Source organism: Cyclospora cayetanensis, unplaced genomic scaffold, assembly GCF_002999335.1.
Source record: "Cyclospora cayetanensis isolate NF1_C8 unplaced genomic scaffold, CcayRef3 CcayRef3_contig_45, whole genome shotgun sequence".
Classification (NCBI taxonomy): Eukaryota; Apicomplexa; class Conoidasida; order Eucoccidiorida; family Eimeriidae; genus Cyclospora; species Cyclospora cayetanensis.
Genome location: NW_020312425.1, coordinates 1 through 16,944, shown reverse-complemented (window position 1 = coordinate 16,944; position 16,944 = coordinate 1). Strand labels below are relative to the sequence as shown.

Sequence of the window (16,944 nt, the reverse complement as noted above, 5' to 3'; positions counted from 1 at the left end):
GTTGAGACATACCACGACCATTAAGAGGAGTTACCAAATAGTCTGTGCAGAACACAGGTTTAAAAGGTTTTTGTGGATGCGTTTCAACAAGTGCTTCACGATCTTCCATACCTGCGAGTAAAGTGCCATCGGATGGGATGCCCTGAGGCCCCCCGGCAAGGAGGGCCCCCCAAGGGCCCCAAAACCCAACACGACGATGCTTCCCTTTTCTCCAGCCACAAACACCCCAAATTTTATCAGCGTTACGTGATCCTGTTGGCTTCTCCTTAGTGCAGCTCTACGGCCAATGGTCCTCTCTCAAAGTTTCAAGGCCAGGTGCCTTTCAGGGTTCTGTCCAGTCAAATGAGGCCTTCAGGTAACGCGTCTTCAAGCCACTTCTGCTCTGTGGTTTGGAGACTAGGGTTTCCTAAGGGCCCCGCCTGTCTTTTTGCAGCTCCCTCTGCTCTTCTGTTGCAGAAAGCGCGTGGCAACGAAGAGGTCCTTACACTTTTCTCCTTCGGTTGTCCCGATGCTTCTACGATATAACGTATTTCTTTGGCGCAAATGGCTGGAATTTTAGGAGCCCCTTCTTGCGCATTCAAGATGCTGGCGCGAGGTGTGTGGAGCCTCTTTCCCCCGGCGCTGCGGGGCCCACCCCCGCTCCCTACCCAAGGCTACCATATTCCAGATCCCCTCCTCACAGTGCAAAGCCTCCAGAGCCACGCCCTAGCCCCTAGTACATTCAGATCAAAAGGCAACACTGTCCTTCTCTGGGTCAATGGTGGCTTGAAGGGATGGACAGAGAGCTCGACAGCCTTACTTATTGCCGGTGAGAAAGCGGGCAAAGATCCCCAGTTGCTCGCTCCTGGGCTCTGTGAGATCTGGAGTGGACGCAAGATGATGGCAACCCTGAGGCCTTCACAAGGCCCCCTGGCCTCTTCAGAAGGGGGGAACCCTGCTAAGGAGGAGACCCTCGTGCAGCGCGTTCCCCTGAGGCGAAAAATACAAGCCATCAAGCGACTTGACCCCAAATTCCAGCGCGACGTCTTATCCCAGGGCCTAGGAAGGCCCCGCTGTCAGCAGGCTCAGCGTCTGTTAAAAAGAGGTGGGTAAGGCCCCATAAGGGGGAGTGCTGTGTTTCCACACAACATGGTTCGACGTCCCTATCTATAACGGGTCACTGAGCTCATGGAGCCACCAATCTGATCGCTATGTGCATGTCCTCTATGCAGGAGATCCCAAATCAGTTTCCGCACGCTGTCCATTGTTTCTGCACCAGCTTAAGCCGCGGTTGCACCTGTGGGCGAAAGCCCTTACGGCCCAGGCGCTGCCCCCGCCCCTATATCCTGAGGTGTGCTGCAACAGCGTAGGAAAATGCTCTCCGGATTTCACGGGATAGTCCTTGGTGCTAGCTGTGGTAAAGACAGTAGCAATAAGAGAAGACGTGCCCAACTTCTCATAATCTTCGTTCAGGGCCCCCCTCTGCAGACCACATAGGAAGCTTTTCTCTGTAGGGATGTGGCTCCTAAGAATATGGGTTTTTATCCTGCATAAATGCCGAGTGAATTTCGTAAGAGAGAACTTTTACGGCAGGGTTAGGGACATTGTATCAGAGCACAATGCAAAATGCCAGCGTACTTTACCAAGTAGACATGGCTGCCAGGAACATGGGGAAAGATAGAGCGAGGACAAGATAGGGAGCGTTTGAACCTGAAGGAATCAAGATAGCCCCCATGTGGAGGGGCGTCAGTAAAAGGGCTTTTTGACACCTCGAATGCTTAGTGAGAGGTTTTGGGGGGGATAGGGGGAGCCCATCTGAAGAAAGCCGCGCATACGGGTTTTACCAACAAGATGTCTTGTGATGGGATTAGGTGGCATTCGCTGGCCGGTCCAATGCGGGAAAGAGCACGTTGATCAATGAGCTCTGCGGCCGCAGCGGCACGGCGGGGGTCTCGAAGCGTCCAGGAAGCACACAGGAACTGTTCTTTTTTAAGGTAAGTCCGCTGTGCTTTAGCACGCCGGTCTGCTTGCGTACACAAGCGTTCAATTGCTATAAAAATCCGCCCTGATTGCATTATGGGTAATCGTGCTCACGTCGACGGAATGTTTAGGATTTACATGTCACCTCGCTCTACACAGTGATGCTCTGCGCACCACTAAGCGGATTCCTGCAATTTGGCATTTCTGCGGACGTTAGGCAGGGTCACCTTGCTCTCTCTGTCTTGTGGACCTCCCTGGCTATGGCTATGCCGAGGCCGAACCGTCTAAGCGTCTCCAGTGGACGGAGATGTCTCTTTTTTATCTCAAGACCCGCCCGTGAGTCTTTGCAATCATCCTTGTTCCTGTAGTAGCCACAAGTCCAGATGATGTATACGGCGTTTTCGAGGGTTCTTGATATTGTAGCATGTAGCAAGGAACCCACATAGCTCAGCCATTTGAAGGAGCAGGCGTTGTCCTCTTGGGATCGGCTTTCTCTCCCTTGACAGGTTTCAGGCCTTCTTAGGCACAATAACGTCACTGCTGCTACTATCACAGTTGGCTCTCCTCATGCTGTTGGCCTTGTGGGTCTGCAGGAATCTGAAGCGCGTGTTTCTCCTTGTGGATGCGCGTTGGGGCCTAAGGGAAAGCGACCTGTGCCTGCTTGCGTTCTTTGAGCGCCACCGCATCCCCTTTCAGCTCGTTTTGACAAAGGCGGATCTGCCGGAACAAAAGTTCCTAATCAAGGTTCTTCAGATTGTGAGTGCGCCGCCGACGAATGTTAGACTGGTCTTTGAATTTAAGGTTTTTCGCTACCCAACGATGTATCTCTACCGAGATGGACTTACTTGGTAGCACATCCCTGAATATGGCTGAAGCTGGCTCTTGGCTCTAAATGCAGTGCTGCATGGGATACCTGGTTGGCGTTTAGGTGGGAGAGGAGCAGAGGAGGTTCAAGGGCTGCGCGGGACCGCCTCTTGCCGTTAGCGCTCTGCGCCACAGAGGCTTGGACCCTCTACGCGCGGAAATCGACAAACTGCGACTCTCTAAGGAGGTGGTCCTGGGGCGTCTCAGGCTAAAGGCAAGCTCAAGGAGCCCTTTGGCTTGCCTTCATGTGTCACGTAGCTTTGGGGTTCCACTAGGAAACTTCAAATGTATAAACCCTGCCAGCAGGTCCTGGTGGGACCGAGAAAGAATCGCACGTTCGCAGAGATCTCTAGAGGTGCAGTTACAGTGCTTCGACAGCCATTCTTGGAACTGCTGTACACTGTTCGGCTCTACGCACCACTTTTGGATTGCACTCTGCAGGCAGCAAATCTGGTGGAGGCGCAGCGCTTGAAGAAGGAGCTTCGCACGAGGGCAAAAGCCAAAGGCTCTTCAAGTGCAGGAGGACCTCTAGAAACATCTGCGTCACAGGCACGCGAGGCACAAGCTGCTGCTCCTGAATCAGCTGCGCATGCAGATGATCCCGTTGCTCGTGCCCTGTGGCGCTGGGGAGCGCATCTCCCGGAGGGCTTCGGCAAAGTGTTGACTGGGAAGCAGCCCCAGATTCCTCGCGATTTGATCGACACAGCTAGTAGCGACAACCCCATGCCGGGCCCTTCTTGCTCAGAGATGTTGGAGGAAGGCGCAGTTCGAAACGCGTTAAACAGCGCACACCACCGAAGGCATGCGGTTTGCGTAGTAGACGACGTGCAGAACATTGTATCTCAAGACCTAGAAACCCACAATCCCGATAAGCATGTGCCAGAGGCGTCTGCTGTAGTTGCTGCCTTGGACAGAGCAGCAGGAGCCCTACCTCTGCCAGATGTCTCCTATGCAAAGGCTCTCATCAAGAATTTTCCGCCGCCTGGTTTGGGCCTCACCTTGCAGACGGACACACAGGTAGATAAGCAGCCCAGGTCTGGAAGAAATGCAACGGCGGATGTCGTTCTCCAGCATTCCGAGGACTCGAGGGCCCGGGCTGCCTCAGAAGGCACAGCCATCTCGCCACGCGGAGACGTCTGCAATTCGCATTCATTGGCTAGCCCATATGATGGCTCTTCCTTCAAAGAGTTCAGAATGGCAAGTCCAGGGGCGACTGACGTCCTAGAAGGTGACAAAACTCAGTTGTCTTGTGGCGCTGTTTGCGTGAACAAAACCGCCTTGCCCTTGATTCAAGGAGAAGTCGGTCCGGCCCTTCCCATGGTGGCGGTGCAGAGATGTGCCGGCAAGGAGAACGATCTGGCCTTAGAAGAAACGCGAGATGTTACTGCCGATGAAATGGTGTCTTTGGGTTCCCGGGGGAAGTTCTCCAGTAGGCCATTGGACGCCCTGCGTGCCAAAGAGTGGCGGGCGAGACGTGTGAGCAAGTCGGCGGTGGAGATCGACATGAGGCTTCCGGGGAGTGAGACAGCAAGTAGCAGGACATTTGTGCATTTGGAAACGGGCTGCAAAGTTCTAGATGAATCGATGCTGCCTCCAGGCCAGGTGCAGGGCCCGAAGAGTGCGCCAACAGCGGGAGCCGCCTGCTCATTCCCTGACTTAAGCGCAGTCTTCGCCTTTCGGAGGCAGCCCAATATAAGATGCCGGAAAGATACCACAATTAGACGGCCGCCGCCTTTTGCCACAACGGGAGCTGATGTAATTCTGGATGAAGAGACGCTTGCTGCTGAGGCGCTGATGAAAAATCATACTGGCAACGGAGGCCGTGTTGAAGGCGCGCCAGACGCATGCGCCCACACTGGTCTTTACGAGCTTGACATGCAGCGCAGCTTTGAGCGGAAATGGTGTAAGGAACTGCTGCCAATTGGTGCGTCTGTTTGGTTTTTTCTGCCGGGTTCCACTGACCTCACCGGGATCTTAGAAGTAGGCTCTGTACGGAGGCTTTCTGACCGTATAGCAACAATATGAGGGGCATTAAGTGTTTAGTGACTGTCATGGACGCCGCGCACTTTTTGCAGGACATTCAGAGGATTTACGTGACCGGAAGAATATCGAACCTCAGCAGCAGAATGCGAGCAGAGCTGCTTCCTGGAATACTAGAAAGGGTAAGTTCTAATCACCTGGTTGATGGAGCCTCACCTTACCCGTTAAGAACATTTGAAGAGCATTCTCTGTTCTATGATAAATTATCATAGCGTCGTAGCAGTAAGTTTAGCAGTAAGCATGCAAGATGCAAGGCAGCGTGCTGCGAGGCATCTCAGGTTCCTTAAATCCATTCCGCATTCCGGCGGACTACATCATGACTCGAGAAGATTGCAACAAACCACTAGCTACACGCATGGCCTTTGAAGTCCGTCTACAGCGAGCCCAAGAGGAACCTCGGCCCTCAGAGAGTCCACCTGTCTCGGAAGGCAGAGATCTGAGCAGCGCAGATTCGCTGTTGTTCTCAGCGGCACAGCGGCGACAGGAGCACCGCTTAAGAGCGCTCACGACGAAAACTGGGAGGAGGGACGCCCGGTCAAAAGAAATGACCTGGGACGTTGCATATAGGAAGTGGGTGCGATGGGCAAAGGCGCATCCGCATCTTGCCAGGTAACAACTCCAAAAGTGCAAGAACACAGGCGCAAACATCGCACTTGACAATGGGGTGGTGCAGTGACAGCAGCCCAAGAACGAAGTGCTTGCTCCCCTGTGCCTTGTGGGAGGTGTCATTAGCATGGTGGTGCTGCTGCAAGTGTCGCTGGGGTGGGGCCTTGCGACAGGGTGAAGACGTTCACAGATACAGCGCGGAATGCAATTAAGCAGCTCGAAAGCATTTAGAGAATCTGTTTCAGCTGTGTTAATTTAAATGTGCTGTTTCTCTATCAGGAGTGTACCACGGCCGTCTAAAGCGCGTCTCTACGCAGATTTTCGGTGGGTATCTATGCAGGAGGCTGAGACTTTTATAGATCCTTACTGGAGCTTCTGTAGAAAACTACAGCTTGCTTTCAAGTAGCCAGAGAAACTCTACATGCGGCAGCGGCATTCTTCATTCACGGCATATATAAGCAGCTTCTGGGCTCTGTGTGGTATGCCTCACTACGTAGTGGGATAAAGGGTGACTATTGGGAAAGGCAGCTTTAAAGGAGTGGGCTAGAGGATTAGCCAGGGATGCATCCTGCGGAGACAGTCACATTACCCCCATGAAGCTCCACCGCGCACTACTGGCTCAGCCAGATCGTGTTCTATCTGGCCTTTGTTTAACGGCTTTCAGGCTCAAAGCGAAAAGGGCGAATGCACGTACCGCAAAAGGCCATTCATCACCAAATGAACGGCGACACTGCCGAGAGCATTACTAGTAATGCCTGCATTCAGCCCAGGATTCCGCCTGGCAGTGGCAAGGCGTCCACAGGGAGTGGCCAGAGGAACGGTGCCGCGTCCCCTCTGGGAGGTATGATAACTTCACGCACGCCGTTCCTACCTACCAGTTTTGGCTGGCTGCAGAGTAGCTGTGACTGTAACCGCACCGTACAGCGGCACTGTAGATTCCAATTATCCCTGTATCTTGACTCGTACTACGCTATCCCCAAAACGACCCCCAGAAAAACGGAGAAGCGCGCTTACGTAGGTTTTGTTTAGGCAACGTTTATGTGATTTACACAACAAGTAAATCACCGCAGCGGGGAGGATCTGCAAACTGCATCGCTTGTTCAATTTGTTTGCCACATTTGAAAGAGCCGAACGGCTGCCTCTCCTATCCTAGGACACCTCTGGGTAGGACCTCTTTCTACGTAGTCATGGAATGATTTTCTGGACTAATGATATGCAAGGCGTCATGTCACCTGAATCACCGCTTCTGGCTCCCGTTTTCACGTAAGAACACTGTGCAGTGAGGCGGGCGCTACACAGGAGTTGGTCTGCTTTCGCAACTTCCGCATAAAAACCAGTAAGGAGCGCGGGTGCATGCCACTAACACAACGCATTGAATGTAAAGGGAGGAGGACGATGAATCACCAAAACGCCGCGTGCAACTTGCACTCGAGCACAGGAGCTGAGGAGTGCGTTTTTCTTATGTGCTGACACTTCCAGACAGACCCTAGAACATGCAGGCAGCAGCTGCAGAAAGCAATGTACTGCTACATTGCCACGCTTCACATCGTGATAGCAAGACGGCGACTCGTTTTTGGTAATGCTTGTTGAACCGCTTCGGAGTTTTACTACGACGAACCACCCTGGCTTTAAACGTAGAGCTGTTCGATCTCCTTGGAAACACCAACTTGAAAATCCTTGAGGTTCTTATTCTTGGGGCTGCTTATGACGAGTTTTGAAATGTTGCACGATGGCATTTCGATTGATTGCAGTCTGCTATCGAAACCTCCACCGACGCTTTCTGCATAGACCGCGACATGAGTTGTATTTTCCTGCCGACTCAGAAGTACAACGAGCTCACCCCCGTCATCACGTAGCCTCTCTGAGCCACCGACCGGTTGGCTCGAAGACTCTCCATGCTTCGTGACTTGAACACTGTTATCTTCCCAGTCGATTGTGACAGTTACACAGCCTGGGACAGCGATCGTGATGTGCGATGGCGACTTGGGAGCGATAACCTTTATTGAGCCATTGTTGGGCCACGAGACTTCCTTCGCGGCATATGCTGTTGCCACAAACAGTGACAACAGGGAAGCGAACAGGGCAAAGTTCTTCATCCTCAATACTCGAAAAATCCGTGTGCACGAGAAGCAGAATGTTTGCAACTGTTGAAACAGGAGGGAACGTGCTAAGGTATAAAATCAGATCAAAATATTGTATGAAAACAAGTACTCTGAAGACGCTGCAGGGGGAAAGTTTTACAGATCATGGCCACAGTCTCTGGGTTGGCTTCGGGCCACTCGCTCCCTTTCAAGGCGTAAAGGTGAAAATTGCAAGTAACGCAAAGGTTGAGGTGAGAAAAAAGAGCTGAATGGGTGTTTATCATAACTTGAGAAAGAGCGCTGGGCTTAACTGCGGCAAGAATGAGCTCAGCCATCGCCCTTCCCCGCCGCGGTGGTTGCACTAGCTAGCGCTAGCCGAATCGGCAGATGGAAACTTTCAAACGCCAGGCTCCCCCCAAAAGGGGGTGTAGGCAAGCATGTCGAAACTTGAAAGGCTTTCTTAGTTATTTACACTTTAGCACAGGAGTACGCTGTTTTGGGCAATCGGGCCACAGTGCGTTCTCGCCGTTCCCGTGTAGATCATTTCGAGGTAACGGGGGAAATAAAAATATGAGGTGCACTCGGTAGTGGTTCCAAGCCAAAACACTAGAGTAGCGCTAATAACTAAGAAATGGGGATATTTTAATCTAATTTAGCTCATGTCTTAAACTGGATGGACAAGTTAACTTCGTTAGTAGGGGGATCGCTCATGCGCGATTCCTCCTGGATGATGGGACTTCCACTTGGCATCTGGATACGCATCGGCAAATCGCCTTGTTTGCACTGCTAGTACTAATCAACCAAGAGCTTAGGTATGGTTCTGGGGCAAAAAAGAGTGTGGGACCTGCTGTATCGGGAAACTTTTAACGAAAACATCAACCATGCCCGGACAGGCTGCTCGAAGGCAATCTCTAATGCACTAGCTCTATAAATCATGACTACTGGATAGTCAACCATGAAACTCGGAATCGACTGCTGACTAGGGCTTGATTAAGGTAAAGGGAGTCTAAATTTTCTGCCTTGGCCCTAGTTATTGCATGCCACTACTCGGGGATGCTAAGATTGCTTTGAGAGTGATGCAGCACATATCTTAGAATGCTCTTTCCCCTCATGCCGAAATTGTGAAAGGCTATGCCAGCAAAAGGGAAGCTTTGTAACGCTATAGAGTTTCACAGGGCGACGCTAAGCTTCACGCCCAATGCAAACTTGCTAGCAAGTGAATAAGTGGCTCTCAAAAATGCTCCTGCATTCCCGTGCCCGCGCTCCTCAGCTGCCAAGATTAGTGTGTAGAGACAAATACGGTGCGCGTAGGTGCAACTTCTGAGCAGTCTTGAGTTTCACAGCCAGTTGCACTTAATATCAAGCGCACACACACACGCATCCACTTGCCGAGACAGAGATCGAGCGAGAGAGGGAGACCATTGAGCTTTCGTTTATCAAGCTAATATTGCTCTCTAACTAATATTTTATGGCAACGGACAAATAATTGGGTTGATTCTTTGCTAATTTACAGTAAGTATACCTGGTGTAATAGAAAACGTTGAAGGTAGCCTAGCCCACCACGTCTTACCTTTCCCAATCTGGTTACACTCCTACGTGTCCGTAACTGTACGGTGAACCCAACGATAGCGAGATATCACCCACCCTTTCGTCACTTCTCAGGGGGGCATAGATGTGAAAACAGTGAGATACGAAAAGCAGTCATGTTCATCATCGCTAAAGTTAAAACGAACGGAAGAAAGACAAATACTGCAGCCAACAAAGACGAGGAATCATGCCAACTCAACCGCGGCGGCGCGTTGGCTCACTGAGATACAAGCGCTGAAATTTGCGAGCCTTCTGATACGAGAACACAGAAGAGTAAAATATGTAAACCAAGTCAAAATACGAGCCGATTCAGCAATACCTCTTTCCCCATAAAGTAATGCCTGCGTGCAAATTAAACTTGTTCATCCAGCACAGTCGACTCCAAGACCCCAAAAGAGGCATTAGAAAGGATATAAGGATACCACACATACTTGACTGCCTGCAGACAAAGCTGAGCGTAGAGAAATCCCTAATTACAGTAACTAGCCATTTTCCTGGCAGTATTTATGGATGAGGGTGGCTATTTCAGCAGGACGTACGCTAGTGAAGGGCAATTACAAAAGAGCTCGAGAAATTACCTCCACGAAAACTAACTTTGTTGATCAAGTAGAGCTGGAAACTTTCCCGCATGCAACAAAGTCTGTGACTGTTCCTCCGTCGACCACTGTTGTTGGCGTTCCCAACCCCGTTTTCCCATGAAAATGTTGTCTGGGGTGTTTAGAGCGCTGAATGGTCCTATAATGCAGCAGTTCTAGGCTCATTATCAATTGTCTGTCATCCCCTACTGGTCATTGAGCTGTGTGGCAATGGCGACGTTCGCGAATAATGAGAAAAGCTTTACAAATTCTTAAGAGAGCAAGGGTAGTAGTACTCTGGCGCGTTTAGATTTAGGGAAAAGTTGGGGTACAAAAAAGCATTGGTTGCATACAGGACCGCAAATAACCCTGTTCACTTTGCCACACACAAGGCTTCGTCTAGCCACCTTTTGGTGCCCCTCACAATGCCTGCTAATACACCTAAACCAAGCTTTACGTTCGAAACGCAACCAGCCACAACCTATCATAATGCCGTGCTTGTCTCTCATGAACTTTGCGCATACATTCGCGCGCACTAGTCAGCTGCTGTCTAAAGCTCTCACTGTTTCCTAAACCCCTCCGCTGCTAAGAGTGGCCGTTGACCTCAGACCACCAGGCTCAGGAAACAGTCAGAAACGGGCTTCTATGCGCATTTCAAGCATGGGGGAAAGCGACAGGTAGACAAGTAGCGCACTGTCGCATTATAAACCCACATTGGAAAAGGAAAAACTAGACCCACACAAAAGATGTGACCATAGACTCGTAAGTACTGCAGCAGAGTGGGGTTGCTGTGCTCTGTCTATCAGCATCAGGGTGGCTCACTGTGGTCATGATATGCTTAATATGTGAGCAGGCCGAAGGAGCTACGCTAGAACGTAATGATCAGCTCCTTATCCATGGCCATAACGATGCTCCTGGTAATTCCTTGGAGCTCCAGACATGCGATAAGAATGATTGAGCGAATTCCTGAGTCGAGATTATGCTGGAGTAAGGAATGAAACGGAAGTATTTGCCATGATTGCTGAGTCTTTCAAGAACGACGCAGATGCTAGCCTAAACCTTCGCCTAGGGAGTGGAACAGAAAAGTGCATACGTGCATCAATCTAGACCCCTCTGCAACCGGAAGAGTCTGCAAACGGCCAGGTTTGCGAGAGCTGTGTGACTTCAGTTGCTCACAGTCTAAGCATGACGGCGCATATTTGTTTGCCGCGGCACGCATTCCAGCAACCACAAAGTCCAGGAGAGATTTTTCATGTAGCGTGAATCCTACCAAGATCCGAAAGAACATGACAGTACTTCCTGCACAAGACTGCATTGCAGTGCGAAATCGGAATGTAGAGAACATTGGAGTTCCCGCTTTGCTGTGAGCTCCAGTGAGGTACCCTCTATGTGATAGTGAAACATTGTGTTTACATTTGGGGTTTTGGCGATGATAGCCGGTGCATGGGCTTCACCAGCGAAAGATGCACGACCTGTCTGCGGAAACGGTGAATTTGCCTAAACAAGCCTGGCTGCATTGTAGAATAGAGAATTGGTTGGGCCCCACTAAAGCGTGACGCCCTTAAAATATTTCACTGTAGGCTTATACGCACGGTACCAGCCAAGCCAACGAACGACTCACGGAGGACAAGACTCCTGAGTACTCTTCTAAAGGGGCATCAAAGATTGCTGGTCGTTCTGGACAGTGAATTGATGCCCATACGAATGGAGTCGCCTCATGTTCCACCCGCGTCTTTCCCCATAGAGTTCCGTTGTCCTCTTCGAATACTGCTAGTTGGCTTCTGTGAATCAATGAGAATAACGAGCAGTCATTCGGTGCTTTGAAGAAGCAGTAGCTTGTTGGAAGAGAATGCTCTCCATGGTTCCGTAGCTCCGATCAGCTATTAGTAAAAAATGTCGCTCATACTCGGGCAGCGCAGATACCCCTGCAAGGCGACGGAAAAACGTCCTTGTTGCGCCATCAGCCTCCACGGGCTGCGGTCCCTTAAGTAGATCAACCGAACAAAGTAACAATCTAGGCCTGTCTTGGAAGAAAATATTTGGAAATCAGGCACAAACTCTTTGAAAAGTTGCAACTCGGTTGCGAATGCATAAAGGTGAAGGCCGTGCCTTGGCCGATACAGAAATTTTCGTATATGGCTCAGTTCCTGCAGCTGATACGCGGAATCCCAGAACACCTGACCATTTACGTGAAGCACGAAGACGTGCTAGCTTCCACATACCACTGCTCGTCCTGTTACTTCCGAGACGAACGCCATATGTGCTGGAAGTGCACGCAAATGTATTGGCTCAATACAAAGGATTCACTGAATGCAGAGATCCATCCATGCCTCAATGGAAAGCTCATTCCAACCTTAATTATGTTGCCACTGCAGTTCAGCTGGGGCATCAACAAATTAAAATGAAATTCATGTGTATCCGTGTTTGCTGGCGCGAGTGAGGAGCGCCCGTACTCCTCTGTCAGCTGAGTGAATAGCGTTTTGGAAGAAAGCGACTGGGAAGTCAGACACCGAGTAGACTGTTAATCCGTGTAAAGCAGCTTACCAGCATTCGGAACTAGAAGCTTCTGCTTTGAGCATATTGTTTAGGGGTGTACAGTTACCGCACTTGCGCCAATCTACTTTCTCCTTCGGCATCAGCATCGAGATACGCTGGAAAAAGTTCTAATCGATTCCTGCACTTTGCCTTTTTTCTACCAACCTCAGCCTGATATTCAGTTGTCTCTTCATGTGATGCGTTTCGCCGATATCGTGGAAGGTTTCTTGGGACCAAACAACAACCTAGACCATTTAAATGCGCTGAATGAACAATAGTCGGCCAGTTAGTGGTCAGCTCATCAATAGTTAGCATACCTGCGAAGTTCTTGATACTTGCCCTTCCTGATGTTGGAAAACTAAGAATATAGTTGTAGTTTCATATTTACAATAGTCGCATAGTCACCATGACGGGTTGCACGCTCAGAACTGCTTTCTCTTACCGGTCTGTTGAGCCGCTTACCCATGAGGGCTCTAGTTCAACTAGTGGAGGTACCGACTCCACCACCCACCATTTGATGAAATAAGCGCTAAGGAACTAACACAATATGATTCTTCTCAGTGCTTCCCGGTACACAGAGCCCAACATTGGACAACTCTGGCCGCAAGCCCGCCTGCCCTTGCGTCACCCACTGCATACCTAGGATTGCGTGAGGGTGCACGGGTGTGGCATAAAAGCCACGGTCCACGCAGATAAGACCTATTCCGACGTTACGTGACCTAATTTTGATGTATCCTTGCAAAGCCTTGCATTCTACATCTTATCATCAAACCTGAGTCTTCGGGACTACGATACAGAGCACAGAAGCAGGGAGCACTTCTGTGGCGTTGCCTCTGAGAACAGATTCACTTCACATCCAGTGTATAGAAGACCAATAGATTTTGACTAGTAAATTAAGGCTTTTTTAGCATAAAACTGACCCGTGGCGAATTGCCATGCGGCTTCTTTGCTCGCCAAGCAACTTGATTACGCTGGGCCCAGTCCCGTCCTTCAACCCCTTTGGCTGTTTGCACGAGCTTATCGTTTCGATTCGTGTTACGCTGTTCGCACAATAAACGCACGTGTGCTATTCAGGACGGCTTAAGGCTGACGAGTAGCGTGGCTTCCCTCTGTCTTTTCCGTCCCTAGACTGCATGCTAGAGCCTGTTGACACACACTTGACATACATGGACCCAGAGCCCCAATTTAGCTCTTCATCCGCAATCCCCCGATTAAACTTTTGCTTACTTGCTCTAAAGCCTAAATTAGTTAGTCACTTTGTGAAAACATCGCATTTTGGTGGTTTAGTCGTTTATTGATTGGCCATTATGCGCCCACCTGACATGGAACTTTGAGTAGACCTAACACGAGCCACTGGTAGAGCTGATGTCCAATTACGTTGTGGCTCCTGCAAGCCAAGATTTCAATATTTCTCTCTACCGATATATTAATAGATCGACCTATTCGAGCATTCTCAAATCTCCCAAAGTTTGCCATTCACTTGATCTCTGCATTCAACGATTAGTAAGGGCGTGCGCCCAGGTTGGAACTGTAGTAATGTCTACATGCAAAACCTTGATCCGATCACTTTTTTCTTTAATCAATCTTCAGCAAGGATCACTTATCGCTCTGCACTTGGAGGTAAAAACGAAGGTCCATCTCCAACCGGCTGATAAAATCTTCGAGTACGTGCCCACCCATACGGCCTTTATACTTGTATAGTCAGCATAACCTCATCGGCACACTCCACAAGGCTCTATTTAATAGCGAATTGTACCTTACTACTAGTTGTTGATTTTCTGCGCTTACATCAGCTTGCAGACGCCTCCTGCGCCACGCGTCGTGCCACGTTCTACTATCATCTTCAGAGAGATGTTTTGCCCCAGTCTGCTGCTGAACAAAGTAATAAAGCACCAAATATTTTAGTGAAGCCAATTAGCTATTGTAGGGAAACGTGACGTCCGACTGCATTCATAGCTGGTAAAAGAGCGCGGAGCAGCTGCACCGAACCGTGTGGGGCCACCAAATGTACGGCTCCATGTAAGGTATCCCTAGGGTGACACCTAGCTCCAGTTCTAATGAAGCTTTCATGGGAGGCTATCAAGTATTGCCGGAAAAAGTGTCTTGCATTATTCCTCCTGCGTACGCCCGAGTGCCCAAGACAAGGGGAGAAGGACAGCTAATGTGCTTGTCTCTGCACCCTCTAAGCAAGCCGAAGGGGCCTTATCTGTGAGAATCTCTATTTAAAAGGACCTATTAGAAAGTGGCTAAGGCCGAAGGGATGAGAATAGCCCCCACAGACTTTGCGTAACCCTACCAGTAGCCTGAACTCCCATATTGGCAAAACGATCCAGCGGCACCAAAGCCAGGCCTTTGGCAGAAAAACGTCCCTAACGACAAGTCTTTTTCCAACTATCCGTGGCTGGTAATCTGCTGTCGAGTAGAAAGGCTCTTGGCTTAATGGGGTATAGAACGCTCAAGATATGACGAGTGCTATTTTCCGCTGTGAGGAATCAAGCACGTTCCCACCGTCCTATTTCCTCACCCAATCCCCTATGCTTTAAAATTCTCTATTCTTGGATCTTGAAATGCTTGGCATGCTGCGACACTGCTAGACCCTTTTTCCAATGCCTCATCATGGGCTGGGGGTCACGCTCTCTGGTCCCCACTGCAGACTTTTCCGGAATCTGGCATGTTCGCGTAGCTCCCAATGCTTTACTTCCCTTATCTGATAAGAATCAACCAAATGATGCTTCACGACAAGCCGTTAAAGCGCTCCAAAAATAGACCATAGCAATTGGCTTAGCCCTCCTAACTTGGCAGGCTGCCTGATGCCTTACACGCTTGTTGGACTTGTGAGTGGCCCTTCAGCCCAAAGCCCTATGCATCCAGGATCCAAGATATTGCTTCTGCCAATGCTTTATTCCTCTAACGACCTATGCTGAAGAACGTCTATTGCTGCATTTCATACAAACACGCAAAGCTGACTACTTGAAAATCTAGAATGAAGACCCACGCCACAATCTGCTTAAAGCAAGGCCTAGCATGTACCGTGTTATTTTATGGAAACCCTTTGTTTATGTTGTTGATTTAGCTAAGGGCTAGGATACACGTTTCTAAAGCCCTGAAAGAGGCTCCTTTCTGCATTCATACAAGTAATCAAAAGAGACAGGCCATGTCTGACGGGACGGTTTGCCGGTAACGCCGTGATAGAGGTCAATAATTCACCACACGAGCGTCTAGTTGTCTGGAACTTATTGGATTGTAGCATTGATTCATCTGCATTAGCATTCGCATGAATTTGTACAAGCAAACATAAGTTAAAGCTTGGAACACGGATTGGGGTAGCCTGCCCGAGTGGCATCACGCGTCAAGGAATCATAAAGGCTTGCAAAGACTGCCTCCATCCCTGTTGGCAGCCGCTCTTGCATCTTCGACATCCAGCTCTTCTCCATGCCATGTAGTGAGTGCTTGGGCATTAGTTTGCTCAGCCAGGTTTCCTGCGCTGCGAGCCCGGTAGCGGGGGGCTGTTATCGGGTACTGGCATGCCAGCTGGATAGGCCGGGAAAACCCGCTGCCCTTTATTTAGCGTTTGCAACTCCTAATCAACGTCATGCACTATATTCTTTCTGGTTTTAGAATCTAGTGTGTCTTCCAGTCGCCTTTGCAAGTAAGTGCTGCGTTGGCAGTAAAGCGCGTCAATATGACATGCACCCAGCGTGCCATGGCGCTGTGTGCGGTCAGAGTATTGGCCTACCGCGAAATGGTAGGACTTTCTTATTCAAGACTAAGAATTTTCCGTTTATTATAACTATAATTTATACATATCTCTATAAGGTCACCTAAGCATTAAGGCTGCTAGGTTCGTCACCAAAATTTTTTCATACGTAGTGCATGTTTTCGGATCCCGCTTGGAATCACACCTTAGCAGACTCGAACACCCCTCAAACATTTTAATGGTGTAGGTTGCTGCTGTATGTAGAAACTTTTAGCCAGACATTCTTCACCTCACGATCCACCTCTCGCAAGTCGCCCTAATCCCAAAGTCACGCGGCATCCGATTATATTGAAGTAACCATCTGAACCCTCATCCTGCACGACCCCCCTGCCTCTCAAACACTGCCAGCAACAACTTCAAGGGCATACGGATCAGCAATAAGACTGAGAAGCTCGACTGAACACCCAAAAAACGCAGCAGCCCTACGCCAGATATCTCCACTACTATCCAATGAGTCAATTCCCACACCTGTGCGCCCAACGATATCCCACTCTTGTAGTAGGGCTTATCAATGAGATTTATTACTCCTCTGAGCCAATTTAACACGGTGGGGTAGATAGGACCATCACTTTGGGCTGAGTGCGCACATTGTAGGTTCTCAAACGCGACACTCTGCTAGACATTCACAAGAGACCTCGCAGACGCTCTAGTCGAGAAATAGTCCTCTTTACTGTTTTGAGAAACACTGCGAATGCTTCACAAAGAGTCCTGGGGATAATACCAGCCTCCACGCATTGACGATAAATGGGCTGGCTGCTGCGCATTTGCAAGTCAGCAACAGCACCACCATCTAAATCAATAGTTTTCATTACTATCTACAATTTACGGCTTCAAGAAAACAGTCAACCCTACCCTAAAATACTGCCAAAATGACGTTCGGCCATCGAAGATTATCGCTGTTTGCAGTATTGGGTTAAAGTCAAGCCAGAGCTTTGGAGCG

At 49.6% G+C, this 16,944-nt stretch overlaps 2 protein-coding genes across 2 annotated transcripts; one reads left to right on the top strand and one right to left on the bottom strand.

Annotated features, from left to right (window-relative positions):
• Positions 1-543: 543 nt before the first annotated feature.
• Positions 544-7,059, top strand: LOC34619239. The gene is made up of 11 exons (XM_026334564.1): positions 544-1,084; positions 1,212-1,330; positions 1,851-1,973; positions 2,177-2,295; positions 2,553-2,715; positions 2,888-3,070; positions 3,265-4,747; positions 4,899-4,985; positions 5,142-5,472; positions 5,749-5,793; positions 6,969-7,059. The coding sequence occupies exons 1-11, from the start codon at positions 544-546 to the stop codon at positions 7,057-7,059; spliced, it is 3,285 nt and encodes a 1,094-aa protein (XP_026190349.1).
• Positions 7,060-7,097: 38 nt separating this feature from the next.
• On the bottom strand, positions 7,098-7,565 carry LOC34619240. Its single transcript, XM_026334563.1, has one exon. The coding sequence runs from the start codon at positions 7,563-7,565 to the stop codon at positions 7,098-7,100; it is 468 nt and encodes a 155-aa protein (XP_026190348.1).
• Positions 7,566-16,944: the final 9,379 nt, after the last annotated feature.